Source organism: Squalius cephalus, assembly GCF_949319135.1.
Source record: "Squalius cephalus genome assembly, chromosome: 23".
Taxonomy (NCBI): Eukaryota; Metazoa; Chordata; class Actinopteri; order Cypriniformes; family Leuciscidae; genus Squalius; species Squalius cephalus.
Genome location: NC_137144.1, coordinates 23,100,973 through 23,115,010, shown reverse-complemented (window position 1 = coordinate 23,115,010; position 14,038 = coordinate 23,100,973). Strand labels below are relative to the sequence as shown.

The window sequence follows — 14,038 nt, the reverse complement described above, 5'->3', positions numbered from 1 at the left end:
TGAGTGGACCTGTTGAGTGGACCTGTTGATTACTGATTGCTGACAGCTGGTTGGAATGACTTGATTGTTTGATCATTAGAACGTGTTCCTCCCGAACTTTGTTAATAAAACATCATTTCACGAGTTCACAATTACAAATGATCAGAGAATAAATAGTTATGCGTATTTGGCGTGCTGTCCGGGGGGAGGGCTCCGAGCTCGGAAATTGGGCCCGAACCCAGAGTACTCCCCAAAAAGCTAAGTGAGCAAAGGACAGCCGCCAACTTAAAGACCCCCCCGAAAAGAGTGCAGAGATTGGCGGGCTGGGATTTCAAGGAGAAGCCTGGATGTTTGGCCAGGAGCTCTCGCCGCGTCCAGACGGGTAAGTATGGATGTTCGGCAATAGTCACGGCATCGGAACGGGTAAACCTTGTCAGTCAGGAAAAAGAGAAAACATAAATGACCGGAAGATTTTTTGCAACATCCGCTGGGAGATCAATACTCGCTGGATGGAAAAAGAGAAGACGTGGATGCTCGACCGGGAAACCTCTCGTTGTGTCCGCTGGGAGCTCAATACTTGCTGGACGGAGGAGGAGGAGATGAAGATGCTTGACCTGGGGAACTCTCTGTGTTTATCTGCTGGGAGATCAATACTCGCTGGACAGAGAAGAGGGAGACGAAGATGCTTAGCCTGGAAACTCTTGTTGTGTCCGCTGGGAGATCAATACTCGCTGGACGTAGAAAAAGAAGACATAGATGCTCGACTGATAAGGCTCTCGTTGCGTCCGCTGGGAGATCAATACTCGCTGGACGGGGAAAGAGAAGACAGAAGAATTTATTTATTTATTTATTTTATTTTTTTTTTACCCAACAAGGGTTTGGTGGGCTTTTTTGATATGGAATCGGTTGGTCCTGATGTAGCTTTGGTAAGCATCTGAGGACCATCTTCCAAGAGCTTGGATCTGCTGCTGGGAGAGGCCTTTTTGGGCTGCTGAGGTTGCTGCCCCGATGCGGAAGGAATGGCTGGAGAAATTCTCTGCTGGGATGCCTGATTGTTGGAGAACAGATTGAGGTGCTTTTGGAACCAAAAGCGTGTCACGGGTTTGTTGGAGTCGTCTACGAATAGGGGTTCGAGATGGGATTTAGCATGAGAGTTTCTCAGTTGGAGGTATGCCAGTATAGTTTGGTATGGTTGAATTGGTGATGAAAGGTTGAAAATGTATATAAAATGACCTTTTTTGGTTTGGTCTGTTTTGCTTTGTTTAATCAGAAAAGAGATTGTTTCACTGTCAAGTACTGATAGGTCTGAGATGCTTGGGTGGACTTTTGGGTCAAATCTGGAAGTGATAGCCAGTTCCGAGCATCTGAGAAAACCAAAAAAGGCTAGAATAAACATGGCGTCGAGTGTGCGAGAGGTGTTAAGGGATTGGTAGCCTGTACGGAGTGTATGAATACATTTAGTAAGAATATCTAACGTAATGGGATGTCTTGAGTCCGGACGGGTGAGCTGGGATCGTTGGATGCCTTTAATTAGGAGGGAGGTTTGAGAATTATTTATCTCCGGGGAGGGGGTGCCTTGTATCAATTTGTGAAAAAATTGGATGCCGCTCAGGTATCCTTTGATGGACCTGACTTGGAGGCCCTTAATGCTGTTAAGGTAAGAGATGAAGGAGGTTGTTGAAAGGATAGAAAAATCAGGGAATGGTGTGTTGTCGGAAAGGTGGAAGGCTTTAAAACTTCTCCATGCGGTCACGTAGGATTGGAGAGTCCTGGGAGAAACTGCTTGGAGAATGGTGTCGAGCATTGTGTCGAGGAGGGATTTAAACGGGTGGGTTACGGAAATATTAATTCCGAATAATGAGGTACTGGAGTTGGGAATTTGTCCGCCTCTGGAGCCAGCGTCCTGAATTTCTGCCAGGATCTGTGCTCGGATGTTGTGGGCCACTGGGGGAGGCTCCAGAGCGACGGCGTTTGATGGGACGGGCAATGGTGTAGCTGTGAAAAGAGAATAATGTGATTTTGCATTTAAGAGAGAGCTGTAAGGGAGAGAAGCCGGGGCTGCGACTGACGGCGGAGGCAACCTCACGCTTAAGTCGGCCTGAGGGGCTTGAGGAGGGAAATTAAGAGAAACATGAGGGGGAAAAGGAGGATAAGAATGAGATGCGTGAGCCTGTGTTACAAGCGGAGGCAGCCTCGCGCTTGCTTGTGCTGCAGGCCACTGAAAAGGGGAGGGGTTAGCGGAAGTCGCAGGAGCAAACCATTTTAGATTTGCGTCGGGCGCAAGAGTCATTTATTCCGCCGGGAAAATAGCAACAGCGCCTAAGACCCGCCCACAAAGTTACTTGCGCTTTGCGCTTGACACTTGCGTTTCAGATCGTTAAAATAGGGCCCATGATGTTTTTATTAGTTTATTTATTGCAAAATCATTATGCATGCATATATTTTATAAGTTTTAAGTTGGTTATATAGAGGAATACACACCTTTCAAATTATTTGATTTTAATGACAAAAGATGTAAAATATTTTATGTAAATGAAAGCAGTTACCCTGAGAAATATAGTCTAATATTGGACAGTTTGGTTTGGATTTTTTAATAGTCATTTAAAACATAAAAAACATTTTGATGTCAATATTATACAGCATCCTCTTCATTCTTAAATTTTGAGATCTTGGGCATGTCATGTGCACCTTTGATTTCTGAATGTCCCACAGGCTCAGGAATGGAGCACAAAGCCTTGAATCCTGAGCTGTGAGAGACAATTGAATGTAATGAGCTACAAATTATCCTGATATCAATCCGACTGAACCGTAAGCTGAACTTCTCATCTCCGGTCACTGTTGGGGTGGGGGTAAATGAGTAGATGTGAAGTGAATTGATGTCAAAGGAACAACTGACAGATCTGTCAAAACAAACAATTTATTAATCAGGTAGGAATAAAAAAACAAAAAAACAGGGACATTCAAAATTTAAATGCACAATAGACTCTTTCACACTTACAAAAGAGCATTAGTAATCTGTCTTCATGAAAATGCTCTAGTGTGTTTTTCACAGGATATATTTGGTGAAAATTTTTAAATGACATCTCTTTAATTTGATTTGTTATACAATAACAGTTAAGAACTCCTAAGAAATGTTCCCACACAAATATGAGTCAAACATATTTACAAGTTTTGATGGAGATATTAACAAGGAGAGATCTAACTGATTGGTTACTGCACTTATTAAATAAAATGTATTTAAAAAAAAATCTTTGGAGACTTTAAATCATACAGCTACACCAAGTTCCCTGATTTCTGAACAGAGACAGTATTTTGAAAGAGATTGAATTCATGACAATACAATATTCTTAATTTCTTTAACTGAAATATGGCACTTGTTTTTAAAAAAGTTATATGATAGTTATATTTTAAGCATTTTTTAAAATTATTATTAATGTCAATTGTAATTACTGAATTAAAAACTTTATTTTAACTTTAAAAACTTAATTATTTATTACTTTATTTATATATTTACAAAATTGACAGCAGCTACAATATAATAAACATTTATTCATATGTACTGTGTATGTTGGGGTTAGAATGCTCTAGCAAAACGTTTGAACAGAGCAATGTTATTAAATACACAAACATTATAAAGGCATCTGACATGGTTAAAGGGATACTTCAGGATTAAGCATTAAGCTTTGTATTAGTAGAAAACCTGTAGTATTTTCGAATTACCGTGCTTTCCACCCTCACATCCCCCTGAGATGAGATATTTATGTATTTTTTGTCTGGAAAAAATCCTCCGATGACGGAGGATTTTTTGGCCAGAGGCTAAAGACTACAGCCAGTAGTAGGTGTCCCGCATGTTTTCAACCCGCCCATAGAGGGTGGGATCTCACTCACAGAATGTACACATAGTGTCAGCCACCTTTTTTTGGAAGCTAAGCTAGCAGGCTCTTGTTCTGTGGAGAAAGCTGAATAGTAGGAGAAAGCGTACTCGGTTACTTTCATAACCTCGGTTCCCTAAGAGATAAGGGAACGAGTACTGCGTTGCAAACGCTGGGAAAACTCCTTTCTCGAGAATATTGAAGCCTTTATTTTAAAACGCATTGCAGCTGCACAGCAAAAGAGCATGACAGCTTGATAGAGAGATGGGCGTGGCTGAAGAGTATAAATTCAGAGAAAATTCGCCATATGACAAGTTTAATCGACTGAAGCGAAGCACCTGATATAAGCGAAATAGCACGACAGGCAACGCAGTACTCGTTCCCTTATCTCTTAGGGAACCGAGGTTACGAAAGTAACCGAGTACATTCCCTTACGAGAATGGTTCTCTCGTACTGTGTTGCAAACGCTATGGGAACCCAATTTAAAATGTCGTGCTATTCGCCGGTGACTACTCTGAATGTGTCCGGGGAGACTCGGGACTGATAACAGAGTAGTCTATATATCTTAGACCAGAATGACGGGCCTTTAAATTATATACACTATATAGTGAAGCACAAGGGTCACTAAGTTACATAGGTCTGGGTCAGGAGAGCCAGGGCCCTAAATGGAGAAAATTCGTGCCTGTAAGGCGGGGGCCTCTAGGTTATAGAACCTTACAAATGTGGACGGGGCTGACCAGCCAGCCGCCGCACAAATGTCTTCAATGTGGATCCCGCTGGACCATGCCCACGAGGAGGCAATGCCTCTTGTGGAATGAGCTCTTACACCTATGGGACACGAAAGGCCCAGAGAGGTGTAGGCCAGAGAGATGGCATCTGCAATCCATCTATACAGTGTGAGTTTCGTGACTTGCAGCCCCTTGGTGCGCCCCCCGAAACAGACAAAGAGCTGTTCGGATTGTCTGAAAGGGGCAGAACGCTCCAGATATATTCTCAGAGCTCTGACAGAGCAGAGCGTGAGGGCATCGCTATCTTCTTCTGACACGGGAAGAGCTGATAGGGAAATAACCTGGGCTCTGAACGGAGTTGAGAGCTCCTTTGGTACATATCCGTGTCTTGGTTTAAGGACGACTTTGGAGTCGTTAGTCCCGAACTCAAGACAGGATGTGCTCATGGAGAGTGCTTGTAAGTCTCCAACTCTTTTAACTGACGCTAGTGCTAGCAGCAGAGCGGTTTTAAGAGAGAGGGATTTCAGATCAGCCGACTGAAGCGGCTCAAAGAGAGGTCCCTTAAGAGCCCGTAGAACCAGGGAAAGGTCCCAGGCCGGCACCGAAGGAGGCCGCGGCAGGTTAAGTCTCCTGGCTCCTTTAAGGAAGCGAACAATGAGGTCGCTTTTACCCAAGGAAGAGCTGGCCACCGGTGAGTGAAAAGCTGCAATAGCTGCTACATACACTTTGAGCGTGGAGGGGGAGCGTCCCGCGTCCAACAGATCTTGGAGAAATGTAAGTACCCAGCTCCATCAGCTCTGGAAACCAAATCTGGGTTCGCCAGAGGGGGGCTACGAAAAGGACTGCGCACTTGGTGTTCCTGATCCGTTCGATGACCTGAGGGAGCATCGAGACCGGAGGAAATGCATAAAGGGGGAGGCTGGGCCAATCATGGGCCAGCGCTTCCCTGTTCTTTGAAAAGCCATAGCTGAAGGGGGCACATACGCAGTAGGTCTAATTGGAGTACTGAAGATGCCGAAGCCATAAGGCCCAAAAGCCTTTGAAACGTTCTGAGGGGTACATAGGAGCCCGCTTTGAATGACGCGGCGAGTCGCTGTAATGTTAGAGCCTGGCCCGGCGTGGGCCATGCTCTCATTTGAACAGAGTCGAAAACTGTTCCCAGGAACGTGATCCGTTGGCTGGGGGACAGCACACTCTTGACAAAGTTTACCCTGAGCCCGAGGCGTCCTAGATGGCCAAGGAGCCAGGCTTTGTGACCGTGGGACTCTGCCTCTGACGGAGTCAGTATGAGCCAGTCGTCGAGGTAGTTCAGGATGCACATTCCCCACTGTCTCAGGGGGGAGAGAGCCACATCCATGCACTTTGTGAATGTACGAGGCGCTAGAGCCAGTCCAAATGGTAGGAATGTGTATGAATGGCCTGTGATGGGGGTTTACTTGGATGTGAAAGTAAGCGTCTTTTAGATCTACTGAAAAGAACCAATCTCCTGGGCGGATCTGCGCTAGGATGTGTTTGGTCGTGAGCATCCTGAATGGCCATACCATGAGGGCCTTGTTCAGGTGTCTGAGATCTAAAATGGGTCTCAGGCCGCCTTCTTTCGTCGGAACGAGAAAGTAATGGCTGTAGAAGCCTAACTCGCTTTGTGATGCGGGAACTATCTCGATAGCCCCTTTTGCCAGCAGACTCGATAATTCGGAGCGGAGGACATGAGCCATAGTGCAACTGAAGTGCAAGTTATAGCGCGAAAGCACGGAAGTCTGCGGGCAAATTGAAGCGAGTAACCGTTCATTATGATATTCATCACCCAATCTGACACTTCAGTAATGGCCTGCCAAGCCAGAGCCTGATAAGCCAGTGGCTGGATCACCTCTGAAGGCGAAGCGCCCAGACTCGGGGGCTCAACCTGACAGGTGAGACTGTTGAAACAGTGTTTGAGTGTAGGGGTGCTTACATCACAGTAGGCACACGCACTATGTTATTAAACTTCCAGCGTGAGCTAGGGGAAAGTTTAAGACTGTGGAATCAGTGGTTGTGTGTGTAGGGGTGCATACATCACAGTAGGCACACACGCTATGTTATTAAACCTCCAGTGTGAGCTGGGGAAAAGTTGAGACTGTAGAAACAGTGTTTGTGTAGGGGTGCATTCACAGTAGACACACGCGCTACAATTATTAAACTTCCAGCCTGAGCCAGGGGAAGATTGAAACTGTGGGAACAGTGCTTGTGTGTAGGGGTGCACACTTTTTAGTGGGCAAGTAACCTACATATGAGGCAGACAGAAAAGAGCTCCCTTTTGTGCTTTATTTGAATCACCGTAAAACCGGCGTCTGTTTGCAGGCGAGCGTGTTATGTAACAGGCCCATTGACTGCAACATTAACATTTCCAGCCACCTGGGAAGAGGGGACAGGGGAATGTAGCTTCTATTGCTGGGATTACATGGGGGGCGGGGTCAAGTTGAGCCCGACCAACCCCATCTTCAGTAAAATGTCTTTGTGAAATGTGAGTCACACGGGGCGTGGCCGGCGTGGGCTCATAAATACTCGAGCCCCGCCATGTGAACGGGAGGGCGCGAGGGGCGGATTCGCTTTCTGTACATAAGAAAGCTGGCCGCAAGCTCAGAGAAGAGAGCAGCATCTTTTTCAACTGCCGCCAGTGCCGGGATCTGAACACGGGTCTCTGGCGCGAAAGCTTTAGATTTCACCACTGAGCCACAAGAGGAAAATACATATACTTTATATGTATATCTAATAACATATAGTTATATCTAATAACTTTCAGTTAGAGTGAGCATAGAAAAGAGCGTCATGTTTTGTGTCGACGTTTGTTTCCAGGTGTGCATGCTTTATAACAGGCTCATTTGCTGCAATATTGGCATTTCCAGCCACCCGAGCTAAGGAGGGGACTGGGAAATGTAGGTTAGCCCAGCCTCGGCGGGACTAAAACACTCTTTCCTCCTTTCGCCGGTGACGCAGATTTGAAAACTCACTCTCGTGTCCGCTCTAGGTCATGCAGAAAGACCCAGCTCGTCGACAGCGTGAGTAACGATGCGGAGAAGCTCGTGAACTTTCTCTGAATTTATACTCTTCAGCCACGCCCATTTTGGCACGCTCAGGTTGGCAAGGTGCCAAGCGCTCCGGTTGGACCATTTACTTTTGCTGATTCGCCATAGGTTCGTGCAGTTGCAGCAGCACAGCCTATCAGCTCGCTCTATCGAACTGTCATGCTCTCTTGCTGTGCAGCTGCAATGCGTTTTAAAATAAAGGCTTCAATATTCTTGAGAAAGGAGTTTTCCCATAGCGTTTGCAACGCAGTATGAGAGAACCGTTCTCGTAAGGGAACTGAGTAGTAGGGGTTACTATACTCTTTTTCCCGGACATGTCCGGCCATTGAGATCGTCCAAAATGTCCGGGATTCGGCTTTTGCTTTCTGCAGTCGCCATTTATTGTTTACATGCACAACTTTTGTTTCAATCTAACTGAATTCATTCCGATTGGTGAATTGGCTAAACAAGTGATCGGTTGATGTGCGTTTTAACATTGCTAATAAAATTCCCGCTTCTCTGTGAGAGATCCGAGACCGGTGCGTCTCACAGGTGTCGCTCATCAGTAATCACGCCACCGGCCTCGCGCCGTTCTCCCGCGCCCCTCAGCCTCGTCCTGCTCGCCACAGTAAACATAATGAATGGCGACTGTAGAACGCAAAAGCCGAATCCCGGACATTTTGGGCGATCTCGAAATCAGACTCGTCACGGAGACTCACTAGTAGCCTAGCCTTGTTGTTTTAAACTGCGCTCTCTTAGCTCCAAATTCAAAAATAATTTCAGATTTCGTCTACATAAATGACCAATTTTAAAAACATATTCATCTTTCCAGAGGTGAAGTATCCCTTTAAGGCATTTTTATGGTTTTATGGCGAAAGAGGTTTACTCGCTATGTGCAATGTAAAGCTATAAAATCACCAGCATTTGTGCTTTTTCTTAAAATACTGAACAAAAACATTTTAGCCACGATTCACTATCATGAAAATTAGTACTCTATAAATAGCATGCTGTATGCTGTCTTTGCAATTATTTTTCTGTGCAAAGGTTTGAATTATGATGCCAATTACTATTGAAAAAGATCATTTTATGTACTTTGAAAACTGATGCATTCTGCTTCTGATATGTTTGAACTGCAAGCAGAGCTTCTAGACGTTGTAGACCGCTCATCTCCGTTCACTGCAAAATACAAACAAAAAAAAATGCACAAAGTTATTTTCATTTTTTTTTGTATTAGAACAACACAGTGTGACAATTCTGACATTTAATAGCACATTTAATAGACAATAGCACATAAATCTAATAAGTTATAACATAATAATAATAATATGCTATTATAATAACAAAAAAAGTTAGTTTAAGGTACTAGATACAAATCAACACACAAGATACTAGATACACACTGGCAGGTAACACATACTGCAATTAAATGTTCCCAGGGAAATCAATAATGGGTGTTCTTTAAGACACTTAATAATAATAATAAAAATAATAATAATAAAAATATATATATATATATAATTTTTTTTCTAACACTGATCCCAAATAGTATACAGACTTTTTAAAATGTTCATTTATTTAAAATAAATATATTAAAAAGTATTTTGTTAGGTTTTAAATTTTAAGGGTGTTTTATACAATGTTTTATCGGATTGCCAAAAGTCTGAAAAAACATTATCAGCATGATGGTATAAAACTGTACATTTCTCATCTATTACCACCCTCTGCTACTTATACCAACGACGGAAATGAGTGCAGGTAGAAGAGCAAAATATGTAAAGAACATTGCTTGAATATGACTGTATTGTATTGCAATAGGTAGCATTTCAATGTTAATATTAAATCAAATCTAGTACTAATAACATAATTTTGCACATAATACTACCAAAAAAAAAGAAAAAAAAAAAAGAAATTGGGTGCTGCAGTACCAAAATTGATAAATCAAATAAATAGCATTGAGCAGCCCGAGAGAATGGATGAAAACAAGTTCCCTCATTAGCTTAGAATATTAAACTAAAAGTGAATTTAATCATTTAAAATCTATGATGTTTTAAATAATACATTTAAACATTTAAATAAAGATATATATATACATATATATATACACTCACTATTTGGTATTGATAAATCCAGGCTATGACATCTTTTCTGGAGATCTGAAGCGTTCACATAGCTGAAGGGTGAATATGACCTGCTGTGTGCTCCTGATTGTGATCCAAATAAACTGTAATCAGAACTTCCCATAGACCACATGTCAGACTTCTCAACTCCTCTCACTGAAATATTTTATAAGAACAGTGTAACATATTAATGGTATGCTTGGGGATTAATGGTTTGACCATCATAGTAATAAACAAATATAATGGGTACCATTCTGATCTGGTCTTCTCAAAAACAAGATCAAAAGACATTTAAAGCATTTCAGTGTCACCAGTCCAGTGTATAACAGAGGAGAGATGCACGAAACAATGATGTTCATTTACTTAAAGGAGAACTCCGGTCAATTTTAACATTGAGCTCATTTTTTTGTCAATTTGGAGTGCTGTCAATACAGAGAACAACGACAAAAATCGGTGTTGCCTACACCGTGTTATCCTCTTTTTAAAATTTGCACCCTGTTGACTTCAATGGGGCAATATTTAAACCTGCTTTTAGCCTCTTAACATCCTTGATGTGTCATTACAAGTGCACAGGTCATGTGAGTGATTCCTTCGGAGTGAACACAAGTGAATCTGACTGCAGCAGATGTGAAAGATATGGATAAAAATGATGTTATTTCAGCCAGCACAAATACCTGTATTTACATCCTGTTTTCGGTTGAAGTCAACAGTAATCGATTGCCGAGTTCACGCGCGTGATCATAGGTAACTAAACCTATGCGCGTGAACTCGACAATCGACTACTTTGGACTTCAACCAAAAACAGGATGTAAATGGTATTTGCGCTGGCTTAAAAAACATCATTTTTATCCATATCTTTCACATCTGCTGCAGTCAGATTCACTTGTGTTCACTCAGAAGGAATCACTCACATGACCTGTGCACTTGTAATGACACATCAAGGATGTTAAGAGGCTAAAAGCAGGTTTAAATATTGCCCCATTGAAGTCAACAGGGTGCAAATTTTAAAAAGAGGATAACACGGTGTAGGCAACACCGATTTTTGTCGTTGTTCTCTGTATTGACAGCACTCCAATTTGACAAAAAAAAATGAGCTCAATGTTAAAATTGACCGGAGTTCTCCTTTAAGATAATGAATTTACAACTTTCAAAAACAAAAATGTTCAAATAACATTATATATTGTATTGTTTTCTATGAATAAGGTAAAGGAATTTCCGTTTTCAAAAGCAAACCCTGTGAAGAACAGGATTGTTTAAGATATAAAAGTGCTTATTTCCTTTAGTCAAGGGTTTTATGGGTCGTCACTGTGAGCTGTTTTGAACACATCTATTGCGAATGCCTCGACAAATAGCGGTTAATGACAAGAAGTTTCATGTTATTATTGCTGTGACTGTTACATTTTCATGATTTACTTGATATACTCAGTGTGAATATCTGCATTATAAAGTATGTGGACTCACTCATCTGTGATCTGATGTTTTCTCTCTGTTTTTGCATCCTCTTCATTCGTTCTTCTGCTCTCTCTTTTTGTGCTCTTTTTCTCTCTTCCACCTCCTGTAAAATATTTCTGCCAATTTCTAAATGGCGGCCGTAGTTTAGTGCCACTGTCTCCTCAATCTTCTCCAGCAGCTCCTTGATCTGAGTGTCGTTACTTCTGTTGCGGTTGTTGAGAACATGATATCTGTTCCCACATTTGTCCACCAGCCGCTGGAGATCCTGTCCTTCACTCTCAATGTACTGCTCTATAGATGTGTCTGACAGAGAGTCTCCACCAGTGAACAGCACTATAGTGTGACTCCAGACTCTCTCACTGAGAAGTTCCAGATGATCTTGCAATGCCTTTCTCATATAGTCTTTAAATCTAGTGTCCACACGTATGATCAGTAGTACAGCGTGTGGTCCTGGAGGACACAGAGACACACTGAGCAAAATCTCCTGTTTCAGTATCACAGGACTCTTCTCTACAGTGTGACTCCACCTCCATCCTGGAGCTTCAATGACAGTGATGTGTCTGTCTGCTACTTCTCCATGTCTCCTCACACACTGAGCAGATCTCTTCAAGGCAAACTCCTCTCTGCCCAGGATGGTGTTTCCTGATGAACTCTTACCAGCTCCTCTATATCCCATCAACACAATCCTCAGCTCTGAGTGATGTTGAGCGTCACCTGAAACATATAGAGAACAAAACACACTTCTTAAGGTGGATGAGATCTTAAATCATTTTAAGTAATCTCTCTTTGTGAAAAAGGGGTTACTGAAATGAAGTTTACTGAAAATGACACATAAGTGTATCTCACATTGATTAAACTCTTAAATCAGAGTTGCACAAAAATATTCATGGTCAATAATTATGAATTATGGAGAAAAGAAAATTACTTCAACTAATTTCAATGATCTGCACACAAAACATAAGAGGTCTCAGAACACACAGAGTAAGCAAGACAAATTACAAATAGCTTCAGAATAATGTTTTCAGAAAGTATATTCTTTAAAAAAAAAAAGTGTCCTCTAAACCAGTGAATAAATCTCTCTCTTGTGTGTGTTCACACCTATTTTTTACAGTCTATGGTTCACACTTGGGAAAGTGTTATCAATGCATTGGTGGATATTAGCACCAGCAAATACATGACTGTAATACATTTACAGTAACTTATTTACTGGATGGATAGAAAGCCAAAAAAGACAATTTGTGACTGCTTATATGTATAAAAGACATTTATAAAATGAAAAAAAAAAAAAAAACTAAGCCGAGCCTATAAATTGCCATAAACAGATCCAAAATCGTATCCGTATAGACCAATATGAAAGTGAAAACAGTAAAAGTGTCTCACACAAACTGTAAACAAGTTGATATATTTTTTCTTTTATAAAAATAGCTTATTTTACGAGTGCAAATCTTACCGATGGCCATTTTACTTGACATATTTTATTTTTCCTTAGTTGGAGCTCCAAATGAAATACAGTTCCACCAGCAGTCTAGTAGTTTTTACTTTCGAAGAACTTTCACGGTGTGTGTGTTTGACGGGACTCACTTCCTGTTTCTTCAGAACAGCGAGAAACATGAGGCCTGTCCAAGGGCGTAGTTTTGGTTTGAACATTGAGGGGTTGAAGTGTGAACCGTTTAGCGGGGTATATGCTTCCACATGAGATTTATTTGTTTTCTTGTTTATTTTTGCAAAATGGTGTTTTGTGGTATCATCCACATCATGCAACATTTATTGATAACATTACTGCAATAAAGTAATAGCATAGTTAACAATTACTTGATTACATAGGATAGATATGATGTATTTTAGATTATTTAAGAACCTAAAACCTAATTAGTTTGACAGAATTTTACTTAAAAGTACTTTAGCTACTTAAAATGTCTTATTCTGAAAATTATAATTTCTTGTCACCTCTAGGAATATCTGAAAGCCAGGTTTTCCTAACATCTGTCATTATTAGAACACTTTTTACACATGGGGAAAAGCAGTTGTCTCTCAATAATTCAACAAAATCCAGATTTTTAAAGCTCTTGATTCTAACTTGTACTTGGCCTTATGAAAAAGTAGTTATTGTAATTGTTTAAATACAGCATTTGATACAATAAGGTTTGTTGTGGCAAAAATTCATTAAACAATCATCAACTGCGTAATAGACACTCTTAATGATCATTAAAAAGTATTTTATTCTTGCAAGAAGGCCCAGTTGCCACACAGTCACCAGTACAGTCTGTGAAACAAGTGCGACGACGAGAGGGAGGGCAGAGGAGCCTTTATACTGCTTTCAAGGTCTTCTGCTTACAGGCCCTTATCTAAACAAGGAGAGGCTTCCCTGCTAGTTTTCTGATACTGCTAAGTTTGTTCTTACAAACTCACAAGTTCTAAATTGGGCGGCCTCTGACCCTAGGTCCCTTTTCAATCGGCCTCCTCCTGATGTCTCACCTGTTTCCCAGTGTTTAAAAACACACACACATTAGTCATATGTTGGCAGACCACATATAGTCCAGCAAAGGGTCATTTCAATGTCTTACTGAAATTAAATGAAAATCAATACTGTAAATCAATGAAAATCAAAATTTCCCATAACATGTTATAATTACAGGTGAGACCATTTATGGCTCCACATTGTCATGCTAAGGTCAATGTTAACTTTTTTAATAGCATTTGTTATGAAAAATAACATCATATAGGATAGAAACTATGGCCACAACATGCCTCAGTTAATCTGTAGTGAAAAATATTTTCCTTTAACAGATAATCCTATTATAAATTCTGCAACAAGTTATTCAAAATGTATCACACTAAATACAATAGAA

General features: G+C 41.3%; 2 protein-coding genes across 2 annotated transcripts in view; one reads left to right on the top strand and one right to left on the bottom strand.

Annotated features, from left to right (window-relative positions):
* LOC307151669 (uncharacterized protein) overlaps positions 1–14,038 on the top strand; it is a 125,583-nt gene that overhangs the window by 89,259 nt on the left and 22,286 nt on the right. The gene's annotated exons all lie outside the window — the stretch shown is intronic.
* LOC307151371 (GTPase IMAP family member 9-like) lies at positions 2,466–12,768 on the bottom strand. Its single transcript, XM_079859364.1, has 5 exons — positions 12,640–12,768; positions 11,199–11,903; positions 9,729–9,893; positions 8,713–8,796; positions 2,466–2,879 (listed from the first exon to the last, which is right to left on the bottom strand). The coding sequence occupies exons 1-5, from the start codon at positions 12,659–12,661 to the stop codon at positions 2,812–2,814; spliced, it is 1,044 nt and encodes a 347-aa protein (XP_079715490.1). The 5' UTR covers positions 12,662–12,768; the 3' UTR covers positions 2,466–2,811.